Genomic DNA, 17,382 nt, shown 5'->3' with positions numbered 1-17,382 from the left:
ATATAGTCAGAAATAAATAGAACAAATAATGTTGAATCTGGCTACAATTTTTGAGGTTGACCTCTCTCAAAATGACTCTTGAAGTAAACATCTCTCCTTTTATAAAATCAAAGACTAGAATTCTGGAATATTTGGATTATCTAATTGACTTAATTTTACAATTAAGAACTCAAGGGATTTGTCCAAGGTCACATCATGGAATTGAAGGATCAAAGTCAAACTTCCCCAGTCCTGAGTCTATTCTTTGCATTACCTCTATTCTACTGTTCCTGAGCTGAGTTTCCTTTCACAATATTCTCTGATCCCTGCTCAGAGTACATCCCACCAAAGAAGAGACCATATCTGCTAAGGAGGTCGTAGATATTGCAATTTTAAAATATCTGTGTTGATATCAATTGTTAATTATATTGGAAAAAAGTGAATAGTAAAGAAGAGTTTAAAAAAAAGGACCAAGAGAAATGTTAGGTGTTATACAAAATCAATTGGATGTAGTTGCTACCCTGCTGGGCTTGTAATTTAACTCTACAAATAATGGTAAAATGAAGATACAATCCAGAGGAGATGCTTCGCAATAGGGAGGCTCTCCTAAAGAGATGCTAGCTAATGACAGGAAGCAGTCCTGGGACAGCAAAGAGCTGCAGGCTGAAAGGCTAGATAACACAAGATAGGTTTATCTTTCCCTAAGAAAATGGGTCCTGAAAAGACCCATCAAGGAGGGACTTCAGATCTTGATGGAAGTGAACTCTAATTCTAAATTTTTGACCTGAATGAAATAACTAATGTCAGTGGATTATTTTCTGTTGTAACTATTTTGATAGTGCCTCTCACATTAACTCAGTTGATGCTAGAAATGGCTCTCATGGACACTCCTGCTATCTCTGACATTTTGCATTAAACTTGACTCTTCTCTCCAAATCCCCACCTTATTCAAACAACCTCTTTTCACAGTAACTAAAAAAAAAAAAAAAAAATTAAGTGGCAGCGGCTTAAAGAGCAAAACCCCAGATTCCAAAAGTAAAGTTGGGGAAACAACACAACCAAAGAGAGACAATATAAGCGACTTTCCACCTGCAGTTACGTTTGTATGTCAATCAGATGGGAGATCTTGAGGAGCCCAAGAATACAGTGAATTCCCACGATCTATTCTATCTGGAATTTAAAGAAAAAAAAAAAAACATTTATATCACAGAAGAATTTTGTTCTCTTGACTCATTAATGCGAGAAAAACTTTTGCATCATCCAACAGTGTTGCTTTTTAATATTTGCAAGAGCGTTGGTGGCTGTTCCCTGCCAGCCTTCTTGGATAGAAGCTACCAGTCTGACCCCAGTCACTTTTGCACGCTGCAGCAGTTTAGTGTTATTCCCTTTGCTGTTTGGGCGCTTGTGTCTTTCAGGCAAATTCTGCAGTTTCAGTTTGTGAATGGAAAAGAAACTTGCCTTGTCTCTGTGGCCCTACCCCCTCTTTTGAGTCCCAGGAATAGCACTTTACTTGCAACAAACTTAGGAACGAAGTGGGGAGGAGTGGGGAGGAATCAGCTTTGCTCTTTGGCTCTAATCGCCTCTGGCTTGTGTCCGCGCCGCTCTGGGGTTGTGACTGCACTTGGTTCCTGTCTGCTGGTGTTGTACGCGGTGTTCTCCATTAAAGCTTCTCTCTGGACATTCCGACGCGAGTGTGAAGATGTTTGTCTTCTCAAGAGGCGAGACCACCTTAGTCTGAGTGCCCACTCCCCTTTATTAAAAATCTCCTTTCCCTTTATGTCATAAACTTCAGAACTTCAAAGGAGTGAGTTCACAGGCGAGCCACCTGTGGGGACAAATTTCCTCCATTGCTCCTAGAGCTCCCTTCAACTGTTGGCTCAATTATCTTCCCTACCTGTTTTCATAACGCTAGTTTTCTAATTGAGTTTCATTAAATATATACACCTCAATGCAAGAGGCTGAATTAGCCAGAACTCGTAATTAATTCTCCTTTCTTTATCACCACCACCCGCCTCCTTTTCGTGAGATCCTCAAGGGCAGACCAAGGCTGGTGACTCGGTGCCAGCGTGGTGGGTGCCCAACGGCACCCCTTTAAGTTTGCGGGGTTGTAGTGGGGCCCGCGAGAGTGAGGTCGGGACGCTGCCACCCGCACAGCTGCCGACATTAACGAGGTACGCAGGATCCTCCATGGCGTCCTGAAAGACCTGTTGAGCGCTGGTGCCAGAACGCGCGCTCAGCAAGCTAGGCATCCGTGGTGACCACAGCCTGGAACTCAGGGCCAGGGAGCTCTCAGCCCGTGAGAGCCGGCAGCCCCGCAGCAAGTGCTAGCTACCGGGAATCCTAGTGCGGCAGCCGCAAACTAGGCTAAGCAGGGAGTGGGCGAGCGGGCTCGGGCAGCGAGCGAGTGACCCCCTTGGGGCCCCAACAGGGCAGCTAGGTCTCCACCTCGACCCTTCACCAAAGCTGCACTTNTTTTTTTTTTTTTTTTTTTTTTTTTTTTTTTTTTTTTTTTTGTACTGGGTATTGAACTCAGGAGCACTTTACCACTGAGTCACATCCTCGTCACTTTTCATTTTTCATTTTATTTTGAGACAGAGTCTAAGTTGCTGAGGGTCTTGCTGAGTTTTTGAGGCTGACCTTAGACTTCTAATCCTCCCACCTTAATCACCTAAGGACTTCTGAATTGAATTGTCCAGGATGGGAAGGAGAAGAGAAGGAACAGAATGGGATATGTCAGTAGAATATAAACCTGAGAAAAATCAAAGAGCACAAAGACTAGCCCCCCAAGGGTCTTCTGAAGTATTCAGTGTGCATATGCTCTTAGATGCCAAGAATGCAGGGGAATGGAATGCAAATGAGGCATAGAGGTAGTATGAGATAATTAAAATATCAGCAAATATACCAAACCTTAAAACCTGCTTTATTCTATGTGTTTATGTAGCTCTTAGGTCTATACAGTTAAAATCAATATATTAGCCCTTTCTCCAAACAAGTGAACTAAAAAGTCATAACTCATTGGTTGGTATTTGGATCCTTTACATTGCTTCTTTCTACGTTTCTTATGATAATATGTGAATTGGTGTTAAGATCAACCCTGCAGCTATGAAAATTTAAATTTTGTTTATTTTTTTTTGATTCTGTGATTAATTTGTCAAACTTAACATTCCCAAGATCACAGTGTGGAGAGCTTTGTACTTATTATCCCTCTAAAATTAGTATACAGTGAAGTTCTCAACTCACTTTAACCTAAAATCCCAGGGAGAGCTTATGATGATAGATTTGTTTGTGGGCATGTTGTGATTTTTGCCTTTAACAAAGCCTAAATTGCCTTAAACTTTTCTGATTTAGACTGCATTTTTGTCTGGGTTTAAAAGATATCTAAAACTAATTTCAAAATTTATGAAAAATCTTCATTAAAATATAAGAAGTTAGATCAATCAAAAAATAACTTAAAAAATATCCCATAGTATATGACCTTCATTTGAATGTGGTTGCTTATTTGGGTTGGTAGAATTGATCTCAATCTCTGAATTCTCACAGGGTTCCCATAGAAAAGGAATAGACATGCCTAATAGCAGCAGTGGGGCACTAAACCTACTCAGAGGAATGCTTGCTTTAAGGAATAACTATGTCTTCAAATACCAAACTGATAAACCTACAAGTGTTAATTTTTTTAACCTTAATTCTTTATAGTCTACATTTCAAATAAGACCCATAAAATGTTATCTACTTTTATCCAGGATCTTTGAAAAAGAGACTCTAAATTTCAGCCATTTCAGAAACTAGGCTGGAGTAATAGCAGCTTTTATTTCTATGGCAATCATATTTTTCCAATACACTCTCTGTAATGCTTTCTTCTTTGCTTCTTAGAGCAGCAGAATAATTACAAAAATTCCTGGCTATGTATCTTGGGATCAGATCCTTGTCCCCTGTCTGCTTCCTAATTGCATATGTGAGTTTGGACAAGTTATGCTAGCTTTTCACACCCAGAGAATAAAACAAGGGAGTTGGGTCAGATCAAGGATCCTTAATATATTTGATGCTATAGATATGTTTGGCAATCTGGTCAAACCTATGGCCCTTCTAAGAATAATGTTTTTAAATTCAAAAATTAAAATGAAAAAAAGTAAGATTACAAATAACAATAATTATATTGAAATTCAACTATCAAAGCATTGAAAAGCAAATTTGTTTGTTTTAATATACCCTGAATTCTATCCACTAGACGATCTCAAAGAAACTTTATAACAAAAACATTACAGGACCTTATAAACAATCCTGCTAGTTGGGGAAGGTGGCATACATCTACTTCCATTCTCCTCAAAGTGTAGTCCATGAACCAGCAGCATCACCTACCCTGGGAGTTTGCTGGAAATATAGAATCTCAGGCCCCACTTAAAATCTACTCAATTCAAATCTTCATGCTTACAAAATCCCAAATGATTTCCATGTTCACAAATGTCTGAGAAATGCTGTTTCGTATCAAGCAATTTGTCTTACCTGGGAGCATTTCAGCTAAGATCAAACCAAACACCTTAAACTTCCTTCCATCTCCATTGAACTTCTTCTACTTTTTAAAACTTGTCCCTCTACTCAAAGTCTAAGAAGTTGGCAACAAGCCTACTAGTAAAGAGAACAGTGGTCTTAGACACGTGTTGGGGATTTTAGTTGAAAATTTAGTCTAGGAGTTATTGAAGGATCAATAATTGATGGGTTTGGCTTGCTTCAGAGCATTGAAAAGCCCAAGGCAGAAATAGATTTGGCAGAAGCCAAAATTCTCTGAAAAGTAGGGGAGGAAAGATAGCAAGTGTGACCACAGAAGTAACAGAAGCAGAGTTCCAAGTCTAATTTTATCGAATAGGGGCTGGGTGTGTTCTCTATCGTTTAGTTTGAGCATTGTAACTGTTTGCGTGTTACAGTTAATGTTCTTGTGAATATGTTTTTCACTGCTCTGGAGCCGATTTTATAGGTATATAAAATATTAAGCAGTTAGTGACTTTCAAACTGAATCGTGTCAACATAAGAAGAAATAGCGGCTGCTAATGCACCTTAAAGTGAAAATCTCTAATAGAAGTTTAAATTTCCATGCAGTATGCATTTTTTGAGCATTTATTTTGTACCAGGTAATGAAAATTCAGGGGTGAATAAGAAACTGTTATTGTCATAAGAGCTGCCTGTTTATTTTGGGAACCACTCCCTGCTCTCGCCCCCCCTTCTGCTTCCCCCCATCCCCCCCAAAAATGTTGACTCTAACATGTGAAGTTCTATGGTGAAAGCAGATACAGAATATTGCAGTGGCATAGGGAGGTTTGTAGAGAACTTCAAATTCCTGTTGGCTCACTTGCTCATTGACCCAATTATTCATTTTGTTAGTTTATTAATTTACTGATTTGCTCAACATTATTTATGGAGCCATTTCGGGCTTTGTGGCTGAGCACAGAATACTCACATTGGAAGTAGTAAGACAGGCATGGGTTGAAATGATGCTGGGTTTCATATGTTCTGTTTTGAATGTTTATTCTTATCTAAGAATCATCTGAGAAACTCCCATAATTTTTTTTTTTTTTTTTTTTTGTGGGAGAGGGGTACTGGGAATTCAACTCAGGAATGCTTTGCCACTGAACCATATCCCTAACCATTTTTTTTTTTAATTTTGAGACAGGGTCCTGCTAAGTTGCATAGGACCTCACTAAATTGCTGAGGCTGACCTTGAATGTGTGGTCCCCTTGCCTCAGCCTCCTGAATCTCAGAGATTTTTAAGTAAGGAAGTTACAATTAGATTTGAATTTTAAGATAGTCATGCTTGAGATAGTCATAACAGGTGACCAGAAAGGAAACTTCAGAAGAACATTTCAAGGTGTTAATCCTGGAGCAATCATTCTTGTAAAGTCTCTTGTATTTTTAAAAGTTTCTCATTCCTTTCTTAATAACCATATTTATGGAGAGTCAAATATCCACCTTGGTATATTATGATGTAACATACCTCTTATACTCAGGGTTTTGTTTTTGTTTTGTTTTGTTGACTCAAGAACTTGATTAACAATTTTTCCTATGATTTTTTATTTTGCAGCTTTGGACACTTGTCTTGATCTTATGGCCAGTCATTATTTTCATAATTTTGGCTATTACCCGGACCAAATTTCCTCCAACAGCAAAACCAACTTGTAAGTAGATGAGATTTATTTGTTTCCCTCACTTTAGGATGCTGTTTAAAATTTGTTGGGGTACCACTTCAATGTCTTGTTCTAAAATTTGTTTCTTGGAGTAGTTTTTCCACTTGAAAAAACTACTTGAAGGTGTTTGTATGGTTTTTCTCACAGTTTTCAAACAGAAAAATTACATTTGTAATATTAGAAAAGTTGTAATATTTAGAAAAGTCTGAAGCATGCTGGAACCAGAATATTTAAATCTCCATAAAATTTTGACTCTTTTATTATTTATATCGCAAATCTCACCCTGATATGTGCAGCATAAGCCAGCAGCAGTATCAGGCTAGATCATTCTGTACTTTTGTAGTAGAAACCACAGACTTGTATTTGATCAACTGGACAAATGAAATTCAGAGGACTATAAAACTCTCTTCTCTCTTCACAGAGTGTTGTAAATGTGTCAACACGTTTAGTTTCAAAGAAGATTGTTTTCTAATTAGTGCTGTTTCAGTAACATTTAATCATTGCCAAGTTATAAAATGGGCAGGATGCCCAACTCGGTTCATTATTTTCTTTTAGATCCAGAATGGAAATGCCGAGAGGACTCTAAAACGACCTTAGAACTGGAGCAAATGAGTTTTCCAAACCCAGAGATTTGACCAATGCTGCATTTGCTTTTGTTTTTTATCCCTTTGGAACAAGTTTTCTAAGTAGAGGAATAAAAGTCAAGCGATTTGTTTCAAGTTTCAAAAAAATTGTTCATTATATGTTAATTTTTGTTAAACAATTTGTATTTCAAGTGAATTATAGTAATTGGTTATGTAAAAGAATACAATGCTGAATTACTTTGTAAAGACAATAGCAAGCTAGTGATTTTAAAAATAAGGGCAGTGTTTTTCAATTACCCAGTCCTGAAACACATAAGAGGAGAGCTGTGGCAGAGTCTACTTGAATCACACATTATAGGGCAATTCAAAAGAAATATCAACTCGATTAGCGTAGAGCTTGTAAACTCTTAGAGCTATAATAAATAATTTATTACATTTGAATAGCACCTTATTTCTAAAGGACTTTTGCACATGTCATTATATAAAGTTGATCAGCTTTTGTTAAGTTACTATAAAAACAGGACAATTTTATTCTCTTCATAGTGTGTGTGTGTATGTGTGTGTGTGTGAGCGCGTGCCCCTGTCAGTTCTTCAAGACAGACTGATCTCATTGTGTACTGTTGGAATCTATGTGTTCTTTTGTATCTTAAGTTTACAAAATTGGTAAGTAAGGTATGGACTTCAGAAATAATAGATTCAACATGGAAGTAGGACAAATGCTCTGAAATACTCTGGTTTACAATGCTAATGATGAGTTTGCTAATGATAGTGGTAGGACTTTAATAGCTCCTTTCAACAGCTCATTTGCACCAATTTCTTATTTTTTTAAATAGGTTTTTCAATTTCCTCTTGTGTAACTTTGAAGAGAGAAATACAAAGTTTGGGAACGAATAGTCTTAAACTTATCAGTGCTACCTTCTAATATTGAGAGGTATATGGAGAAAAATCATGGAGAGCTCTTTTAAAAAAAAAAATTATTAAGAGCGCTGGCGATTGAACCCAGGGCCTCACACATTCCAGGCAAATTCTCTACCTAAACCATACCCTTAGCCCTAGAGCTCTTCTAATTCCACTAAATTAGGAAGAGAAAATGAGAAACGATGTGACAAGTGACTCCTAAACTTGATCTAGAGGGCTCCGAATAAAAAGCACATCATTTGAAAGGAGATGAATAATGATTTTTTTTTACTGTGTGCCTATCATACTGTAATAATAATTAGACATCAAGTGATTAAATCTGAGGCTAGGAGAGAACAAAATTACAGAATAGTTTCAACACTGCAAGTATAGTCTCTTAGACTACATAGATCTCAGTCTAAAAAATAGTTCATTGTTTTGTTATCAGAATGGGAAGGACCCTGTTGCCTTACAGATGAGAAACCTGGAACCCAGAGAGATTGTAGTTTGCCAAAACTCAATCATTGTGTGGCATAGGACAGAAACATATTATAGACTATCTTTCCTTATTCTTTGTCTAGGAGATTTTTATTGAATCTTACCCTCACACACTAATTCTTCCTAGGTCTGGAAATTTTTACTTGGATAAATAAGAGCCAAATAAAAATGATCCCTGCAGTTTCAACTCATTATCAACAAAGTATAAAACATACATTGAGTTGTAATTGTATAAAACTGCTGTTCTGTAGAGCAATCCAGAGAACCCCAAACTAGTAAAGAAGCAGTTACTTTTTTCCTCTGGTGATAGAGGGGGAATAACTTCCAGTTTAGATTTCGGTATTTTTACTTGGTTTTCAAAGTGGTTCTTGTTTTTCTTTGTTTCTCATTTCTATTTATGATGCTGAAAGATTAAAACTGGCTAATAAACAATAATAATTTCTTGGGGTGGTAACTGAATTATGCCCTTTGTAGTTGAAACACTAATGCACAGAGAAGCTAAGTCACTTGACTAAGTTGCACACTTTATAAGTGGTGATGCCAGAATCTGAGCCCAGGCAGACTGGCTCCAGTATCTGGTTTTGAGCCTCTGGATTCACATTTATTATATCTAGGAGTTAGTACTCATTTTTCATGTTGTTTCATTTAGATTTAGTAAAAGAGGACTAAACATTAGAAATTAAAAATATGAACCCCTCTTACTTGTCTCTATCATGAAATCAAGAAATACAGGGAACAGGTGCATTTCAATGTATTTCTCATTTATCATCATTATGAGCACTTTATGTAGAATGCACCCGCCATCTGACTAATTCTTTGTCACCCTGGTGTAGCATCATGGAAATCATGTCCTGTTTGAAAGTTCAAGTCCTTTCTGGTCTGTAGTGTTTGTTGGGCAATTAAAAAAAATTAAGATAGAACTTTAGACTACACCCCTAGCTGAAACTTGGCCATGATGAGAATGAGTTATAATCCCATGGGCATATTCTGCTCTTTGTAAAGCTTGGCAGGTCTGCATAACTTGACAAATTATTCAGAAAAACATAATTAGTGATGGAAAAAAGCCCTGCTGAGTCTTTTTGGCTGTTGGGCACCTAGAGAAGTCTGGATTTTTGGTGAGTGAACCCCTGTCACTGTGCATGCCAATCCATAGTATAATACATATCATCTGTCTTCACTCCCTTCCTTTTGTGTTGCAACAAACAACTTAGGTAACTAGCTTCTGCAAATTGCAAATCCCAGGTAAAGAAAACCTCTCCAGCCTGGCAGGCAGGCAGGCCCTGATGCTTTCTGAGTGTTCACACGGGGTGGCAGTGGGCCAAAGCGCCAAGTTTGAAGTCCTTCCAACTTCTTGCAATCTCCGCATGCAGTGGCTTGTCTAGAGGCAAACTTTAAAGCCCATAGGCTTGGGAGCAAAGGCAAACAAACAACATGAACCTCCTCAAATACGTTTAGACTAAGGCAAAACATGCAGGAGTCTGTCTTCTTTTGATACATACATACCCAAGAAAGTCCAGGCAAGCAGTTTCTAAGTATTGCAATGTTTTTCAAGAACAGTAAAATCCTGCCACAGGAGATAAGTAGACACACACACACACACACACACACACACACACACTGCAGCCATGTTGAACAAGTAGTCATATTTTTGTGACATTAATGAAAACAATGTTTTTTCAATTGCTAGTGAAAGTATCACTAAAAGTATAATGGAAATTATTCCATGCACATCTGTCTTGACACTCAGTTAAACCCCAAATACCTCAAGACTTACTTTCTTTTTTTTTTTTTTGAGAGAGAGAGAGAATTTTTTTTTTTAATATTTATTTTTTATTTTTCGGTGGACACAACATCTTTATTTTATTTGTATGTGGTGCTGAGGATCGAACCCCAGTGCCCCGTGCATGCCAGGCGAACGTGCTACTGCTTGAGCCACATCCCCAGCCCAAGACTTACTTTTTAACATCCCTGCTTCCTCAGAGGATAAGGAAAACCCACATTAGAAAATAGGAGCTAGTAGCAGAATGGAATTGAATTATATTCAAATTTCCATTATCCCAGGGTTATACTAAGCACCATCCAACCAAATCTGACTAAATGGCTTTGTTAAGTGCAAGATCACCTAAAGCTTCTAGCATGTCTTTTGACTCCCAAAGCCTACGTTTTGTTTTCAGTGTGCAGAAAAATAATTAACATGGGGTAACATTTCTTTAAATCCTTACTGTGTCAGTTATTGTGCTGAGTACTTTTATATATTACCTTAGTTAGTATCACATCATCTCTTTGAACTATTTTAATGATGAAAAAACTAAGGCAAAAGCTGGGCACAGTGGTGCATGTCTGTAATCCCAAACAACTTGGGAGACTGAGGTAAGAGAATCTCAAGTTTGAGATAGCCCTCAGCAACTTAGTGAGATCCTTTCTCAAAATAAAAAAGGGCTGGGGATATAGCTCAGTGGTAAAGTGCCCTGGGATTCAATCTCTAGCACCTTCCCCTATTAAAAAGGAAAAAAAAACTAAGGCACAGAAATATTAATTTATCAGGGTACATATGGTTACTATGGGTTGGATCCTATACGTCCATTATACAGTTCTCACCTGCAGACAGTTGGTTTATTCAGGTCATAGGTGGCAACAAAGGTGATCCTAGGCCTGGTTCATTTAAGTTCTCAGCGTTTCCTTTTTCTTTCTCATGCTCTCTGTTACCATTGCTATAGATTGAACCTGGGTTAAAAATGAATTTTTTGTTTTGTTTTGTTTTGTTTTACTTATCAACAGGTTTAGAAAAAGTGTGAGAAGGGAGATTGAAATTGGGATCAATTGTTGCTTTGTGGAATCCACGCAGGTTGTTTTACTTACAATACCTGAATAAGTCAGAGGAAACTATTGTGTAATCTTCTTTTAAAAAAGCCTTTGAGGCCTCTCATGGGTGAGGGTTGTGACACCAGAGGAGTGAGGCTGTTTCTGATGACTTTTCCTGTGGTGTCTTCATGGAAGGGAGCAGGTGCATGTGTATGTGCTTAATACATTTTGGTGTTCCTGCTCTCTAGCACACCCATGATTCAATGCTCATAATTGAAGGACTCACACAGTAAATCATTTTGTTTACTACCTTTATTGGCTCAAAACTTATAGGTTGAACCTGGCTATAAAAGTGAATTTGGGTTTTCTACTTGTCAGCAGATCTAGGAAAAAACATGAGAAGGGAGATTGAAATTATTGATCAATTGGTGTTTGTGGGATCCATGCATGCTTTTATACTTATGATGATAATTATTTTGTTCTGGGGGGGTCAGGATTCATCACCACTAATCTTTTGCTTGGAGATTGCCTCATCCAGTTTCTCCATTTTCCTGAGTTCCAGCAACACTAGTCAGTTTCTCAGGTTCAAAATGCCTGAGTCATCTCTGACTTCTCCCTTTTTCTCACCTCCCATAACCACCAGCTTTCAGGTTACAATTAGTCTTGTGAAATGCATCCTGGAATTACCTCTTCCTTTCCATCCTGCTGGTTACCTCTTGGCTCAAGATCCCATTGTTCCACGCTTGATTGCTTCAGTAGTGTTGTGTGTATATGAGCGTGTGCATGTGTGTGCATGCTTGTGTAAGTCCTACCTCTAATTCTTCTCATGTTTCATCATCAAATAATCCTCCTTAAACATCTTTTGAGCCTTTCAAGTTTCTCCTCCTTTTTTCCCATCATTTGAGACCTTTATAATTAGAATTCTTCCAACTGCATCTTCTTCCTGTTCTGTAGTAAGGAGCCTGTGCCTCCGAGAAGATAGCTGAATGCCCTTACATCCCATACTCATCCCCACCTTGTAGGGATGCACATGCTCCTGTCTTGTCCTCAGGGCTGTCAGAATGTAAGTTCACATCTAAGACCCTCCCCCGCAGCCTTCCCCATCACTCCAGTTCTAATTATCATCTCTTCATCTCTCTCATTGGTGTGTTGCATATACCTGCATTGACATTCTTGCTGCTCCCATCTTGACTCACTCATCAGACATGACAGTGGCAGCAGAAATCACCTCATAGCAACACTCTCACACCTGATGCAGCACAATTCCTAACACAGGGCGCAAGCAGGAGTGCCAGAGGTCAGAATTTGATGCATTTTAAAAGATGGAGATGATGTGACTGGATTGCAAAATTCACCCAAAAGTGGGCAATAAAAACAAAACCAAAATCTCAATGTGAATATGAAGTGGGTAAAGACAAGAAGGCAGCTTGTTTTAGTTGGATTTTAAATTCTCAGATCCAGGTGAATATGACTATGTCATCAAAAATGTCATATTGAAAAAGAAAATGAACAGGAAGCCCATGACTCCTCCTCAGCTAGGTCCACCTGGGAATTCTGAATGCCTAGGAAAGATTTTTATATGGGAGATTTTATAGTCTGCTTCTTGCTTAATACATTTTGGGAAATTTAGAGCAGTTTTTAAATTTTGCAACCAGGACCTCATTCCTAAATCAATAACTAGTGACTTTTTTTTTTTTTTTGGAAATAGTATTGACCCTTCACATGGTAACATGGACATAAATTCTGTGAAATTCATAGAAATAGAGTTGAGGATTAGATGGGGATTCCATTTCCTCTAGCATTCTGCACAGAGCTGTCTGAAATATATGGGAGGAAGGCGAAGAAGGTGAACATAGCTCTGCCCGACTCCTAATGGGGCTGGCTACAGCTCCAGCTGTGACACTCATGCAGTGAACATGGGCACTCCCTAGTGCCAGACACCATGGCAGAAGGGTTTCTCAATGAATGTCCTCCTGGACTCAGTACACAGAGTTGCACCACAGAGCCAGAAAATGCCTCTGAAGTACAGTGCAGATTAATCATCAAGGAAAAAAAATAGAGTGGAGAATAGCTGTTGGTCACACAGTGGTAGTCTCATTTTTATTTCATTTTCTATTCTTTCTGTATCATCCCCACTTTGGGGGATCTGCCTGTTATGCTTCCCAGAGGCGAGTGCATCACAGAAATCGGCTAATGGAGTCAAGTGTCTTTTTTACCTCTTTCTTATCCTCCTTTCCCAATGAGCAGGGGGCTTCCTGTTACTCTCATAGGGAGCATGAGCATCTACATCTACCTGATAAGTAAAGATGAATGATTATTTATTTAAAATACTTTCCCAGGTATAGTAGCATCATCACTTGCTGAGTTTGCCAGTATCAGTTGATGTTTCCAATATCCCTTTGAAGCTAAGAGCCAGAGTTAAGGGAATCATTTGGGCAGATTCCCTCTCACTTGTGGGAGGTTCACAGGCAGTTTCACAGGAGATGAGGGCCTGCGTGGTTGGCTGACCACGTTTTCCCAAGTGACAGGTGTTAAACATTCTTTCAAGCATCAGGAAATCTGGCCACCAAACTATAGTCAGTTTATGCAGCTCTCTCTATTCAAGTTTCCTCATTCTTTTTTGATTAGGTCACACTCTGTCCTTTGTCTTTGATAAATGAACGAATATATTTTTAGAGTGAAGTAGTTCTTGTGGAAGAAATGCCACATCACACAATATTCTCCAGCTCTCTGGTCAGTTAGAATTTTATTGAGGAGCAGAATATCAATGCCCTCTAATATTTGCACTTTTTCAGACATAAAATCTTTGGTTACATGTTTACTTATTTATATTTATAATGTAATCTTACTACTATGAGAAGCCATGATAGAGACTGAGAGCACACACAGTGGACTCAGACTGCCTGAGTTTAAACACAAGCCTTGGACAAGTCTGTTGGATGCTGAGTGTCAGTTTCCACATCTATTTATTGGGATTAATAATAGCACCTACCTTATAGAGTTGTTGGGAGAGTAAAATGAGCTAATAATTCTTAAATACTTAGGAAAATGTTTGGTTCATAGTAAGAGCTTAGTGCAGAATATAAATTTTGTGTTTATTTATATCATTATTGGATAGATGAGGAAATTAAGGTTCGGAACATTTAAGAGACTTGAAGTCTCACAGCATGTATTCTTGCCATCATCACACATTCAAAAGATACCTATTAGGTACCTTAAGTGCTGATGAAGGAAACCATGAATCCTCAAAGGAATCAATCCTAGAGGAGAGTAATAAGATATCAGAAGTGATAATGCAATGTGAGCAGTCTCACAGTGGAGCAGATCCAGGAGCAATGGCAGCGGCAAAGACGGAGTTAGCAGCTTTGCTTGGGGTCAGGACTGTGGCTACAATGAGGCCAGTGTAGCACAAAATCTGAGAAGTTGATAAGAAAACTCAGTGCATGAGATTAATTACATGTAAGTTTAATTACTTTAGAAATCAAAACTAAATGCAAAAACTCCATGATGAACAAAGTATCAAAGTTTAAAATAAAATCAGGCTCAGGATCATGGAATTCTCTTTGCCTCAGCTTACACAGCAGTGCTTGGAATATCAGAGTAGGCTTGGCATGGAAGTCTGGCCTTAGCAGAGTCTTGAAGGGTGAGTAGGAGTTTCCCAGGGTAGGCAACTAGGGTCTTTGCATCCCTTACAGACAGCAACCAACATGAGCAAGGATGTGGTATAGGAAAGAGGTGTACCAGGAATTTGGAATCTCTTATCTAAAAGAGTATGATATTTGTTAAAAATGTGGGAGATGATTCTGTTTGTCAATACCAAAAGTATTAGACTTGAAGAGTTAGACTTTTGAAGGGGATGAAAAAACATGGGAATTTTTAAACAATTAACTGCAGTTAAAAATGTTTTTGTATTTTTCTGTCCAAGCTCATTAATAAAAGTTAAATAAGGTAATTTATAAAATGGAAATTCCGCATAATCTTACTCTCCAAAGAGAACTGTTGACATTTCAGTGTAGTCTCAGACTCTTTTCTGTGCATCTGGCAAGCACACACATAGACGTACATACACATGAACACACACAGCCAACAAAAGGCCCCTGGGGTCAGATGGTATTTTGTAGCAACATGGAAAATGGCTGAGAGACACAGGAGCAGGTGAGTGGGTTGGACATGGAGCTCTGGTTTGGTAACTCCCACTTCAATTTTCTTCTTCATGACATCTTGATTACTCAAAAGTGTTGTGGGACTGTAAGGTCTATAGATTTCCCTTAGACATAGCTAGTTTCCTCGTTTCTTTTTCTTGGGGGTGCAGGGAGGGTACCAGGGATTGAACACAGGGGCACTGAGCCACATTCCCAGCCCTCTTTTGTATTTTATTTAGAAAGAGGGTGTCACTGAGTTGCTTAGGGCCTCACTTTTGCTGAAGCTGTCTGAACTCTTGATCCCCCTGCCTCAGCCTCCCTGAGCCTCTGGGATTACAGGCGTGTGCCACTGCACCCAGCCTACTTCCCCAGGTTCTTCCTATCTTTCTGTTCTTTTTAACACCTCTTATTTAATCCCTCATTTTCTTCTCTCTTCTCTCTCTTCTCTCTCTCTCTCTCTCTCTCTCTCTCTCTCTCTCTCTCCTTCCTTTTTTTTTTAATTTTTTGGTACTGGGGATTGGACCCAGGGTCTCTAAACCACTGAGCTACATCCCTAGCCCTTTTTATATTTTATTTAGACCCAGGGTCTCACTAAGTATCTCAGGGCCTCACTAAGTTGCTGAGGCTGGCTTTGAACTTGTTCTCCTCCTGCCTCAGCCTCCTGAGCCATTGGGATTATAGGCATGCACCATTGTACCTGGCTAATCCCTCATTTTCTTTCCATATTTTTAAAAGCCAGATTTCTTTAAAACAATAGAGAATTACTTTTTATAATGTGGAATTTTCAATGCGAGTTTGGCTGTAATGCTCTAATTTCATACTGTCCAAATGAGATTGACACAATTTAGGACAGATTTGGAGAGTGAAATTGCAGCAAACTGAAAAGAAAATAATATAGGCATCACCTGCTGTTGCTAGTATTTTGTGTATTTGTCTTTTCTCTGTTTTAACCAGGGAATGATTTAATTCCATGAATAATTTCAGGGAAGAACTTGCTTTCCCCTGAGTTACTTTGCAGCATTTCAGTGGCTGCCAGCATCCTCTGTTTCACGTTAGCACTGGATTTTCCACTGTAATCCTTAAGATATCAGAAATCTCATGCTGTTTTTCATGTCTTATGTTGAAGCTAACATTTTCAGGACAGTTGAGGGGAGGAAGCCTCCTCTCAGAAAGTACTGTCACATTGACAACAAAGGATTGAAGTGTTTGCAGTTTCCCAAGCAGCTGTTCCTCCAAAATGATTTTATGGTTAAGTTACATGGCCAGAGGAACCCAGTTTCACATAAACAAGCGCTTCACACTCTAGTGGTATAACACTATACTTCCAGTTTCATCAATAGCAAGAGAATGATGAATGTCAAAATCTTTTCACTATTTTGAAACTGCTTCCCTATATAGAGATGGTAAAAAGATACTTCTGAAATTTCATATCTGTATAGATGTGGCTTGGCTATAAAAAGAGAACTACTTTCTGTCTTCAAGTTGCTTACAATTTAATTGTGGAGTGAAGAAGCACACCTGGAAGGTGTGCCACAATAGATTTTAAAAATAAAAATTTAAATGTGATTAAAGTAAAAACAGTAAATATAGCTTTTGCTGTAGTACTTTGCACATGATAAGCATGCAAATATTTATTGATTATTTAATGCTGATGTGCAACAGCACAAGTACTTAGGAAAATGAGTACTAAATGAGCAGCATTAGTAATGAACACTACAGGATGTTAAAAAAATTGCTATGAATTAAAGCAATTAAGAATTACCCCAGGATGAAAATATGCTTGGAAGGAAAAAAGATGAATAGACAACAAGAAGAGTAGGTGGACAAGGCATGATCAAAATCTTGGAGGTAGGAATTCTCAGAGTATCTGGTTAAAAATGGGTAAACTATTTTGGCCAAAGGAGAGATCAGCTTGGATTCTGTAGGGCTGAATATAACCCAGGAGTGTGGATTTTATCCTGTAGTAATGGAAATAGGTGAGGAATTATTTAATTTTGTATTTGCCCACATGGGAGGTGAATAAAAGGGGATTTGAAAACCTTGTCACCATAATTGTTTATATTCACCCAGATGTTCCTATCACAGGTAATGAGTTATCACAGGTAATGAGTCTATTGCTGTGTAACAAATTGCCCTCCCTCTCAGATTAAGTGACAGCAATAAACTCTTAATATCCTCCAGTTCCCATGGATTATAAATTAGGGAGTGGCTTAGCTATAAGGTTTGGGTGCAGAGTTTCTCAAGGTTGCAATCAGGTTTTGGTTAGCACTGCAGTCATCTCACAACTTGACTAGAGCTGTTTCCAAG

At 38.4% G+C, this 17,382-nt stretch overlaps 1 protein-coding gene across 2 annotated transcripts in view; it reads left to right on the top strand.

Moving 5' to 3' along the window:
* Abca12 (ATP binding cassette subfamily A member 12) overlaps positions 1–17,382 on the top strand; it is a 161,837-nt gene that overhangs the window by 3,658 nt on the left and 140,797 nt on the right. For both annotated transcript variants that reach the window (XM_048808508.1, XM_015481335.2), the window contains exon 2: positions 6,050–6,143. In XM_048808508.1, the coding sequence (XP_048664465.1) occupies positions 6,050–6,143 (94 nt within the window). The remainder of the gene's footprint in view (positions 1–6,049; positions 6,144–17,382) is intronic.

This window comes from Marmota marmota, unplaced genomic scaffold, assembly GCF_001458135.2.
Source record: "Marmota marmota marmota unplaced genomic scaffold, marMar, whole genome shotgun sequence".
Classification (NCBI taxonomy): domain Eukaryota; kingdom Metazoa; phylum Chordata; class Mammalia; order Rodentia; family Sciuridae; genus Marmota; species Marmota marmota.
This window is presented reverse-complemented; position numbering and strand designations above follow the sequence as displayed.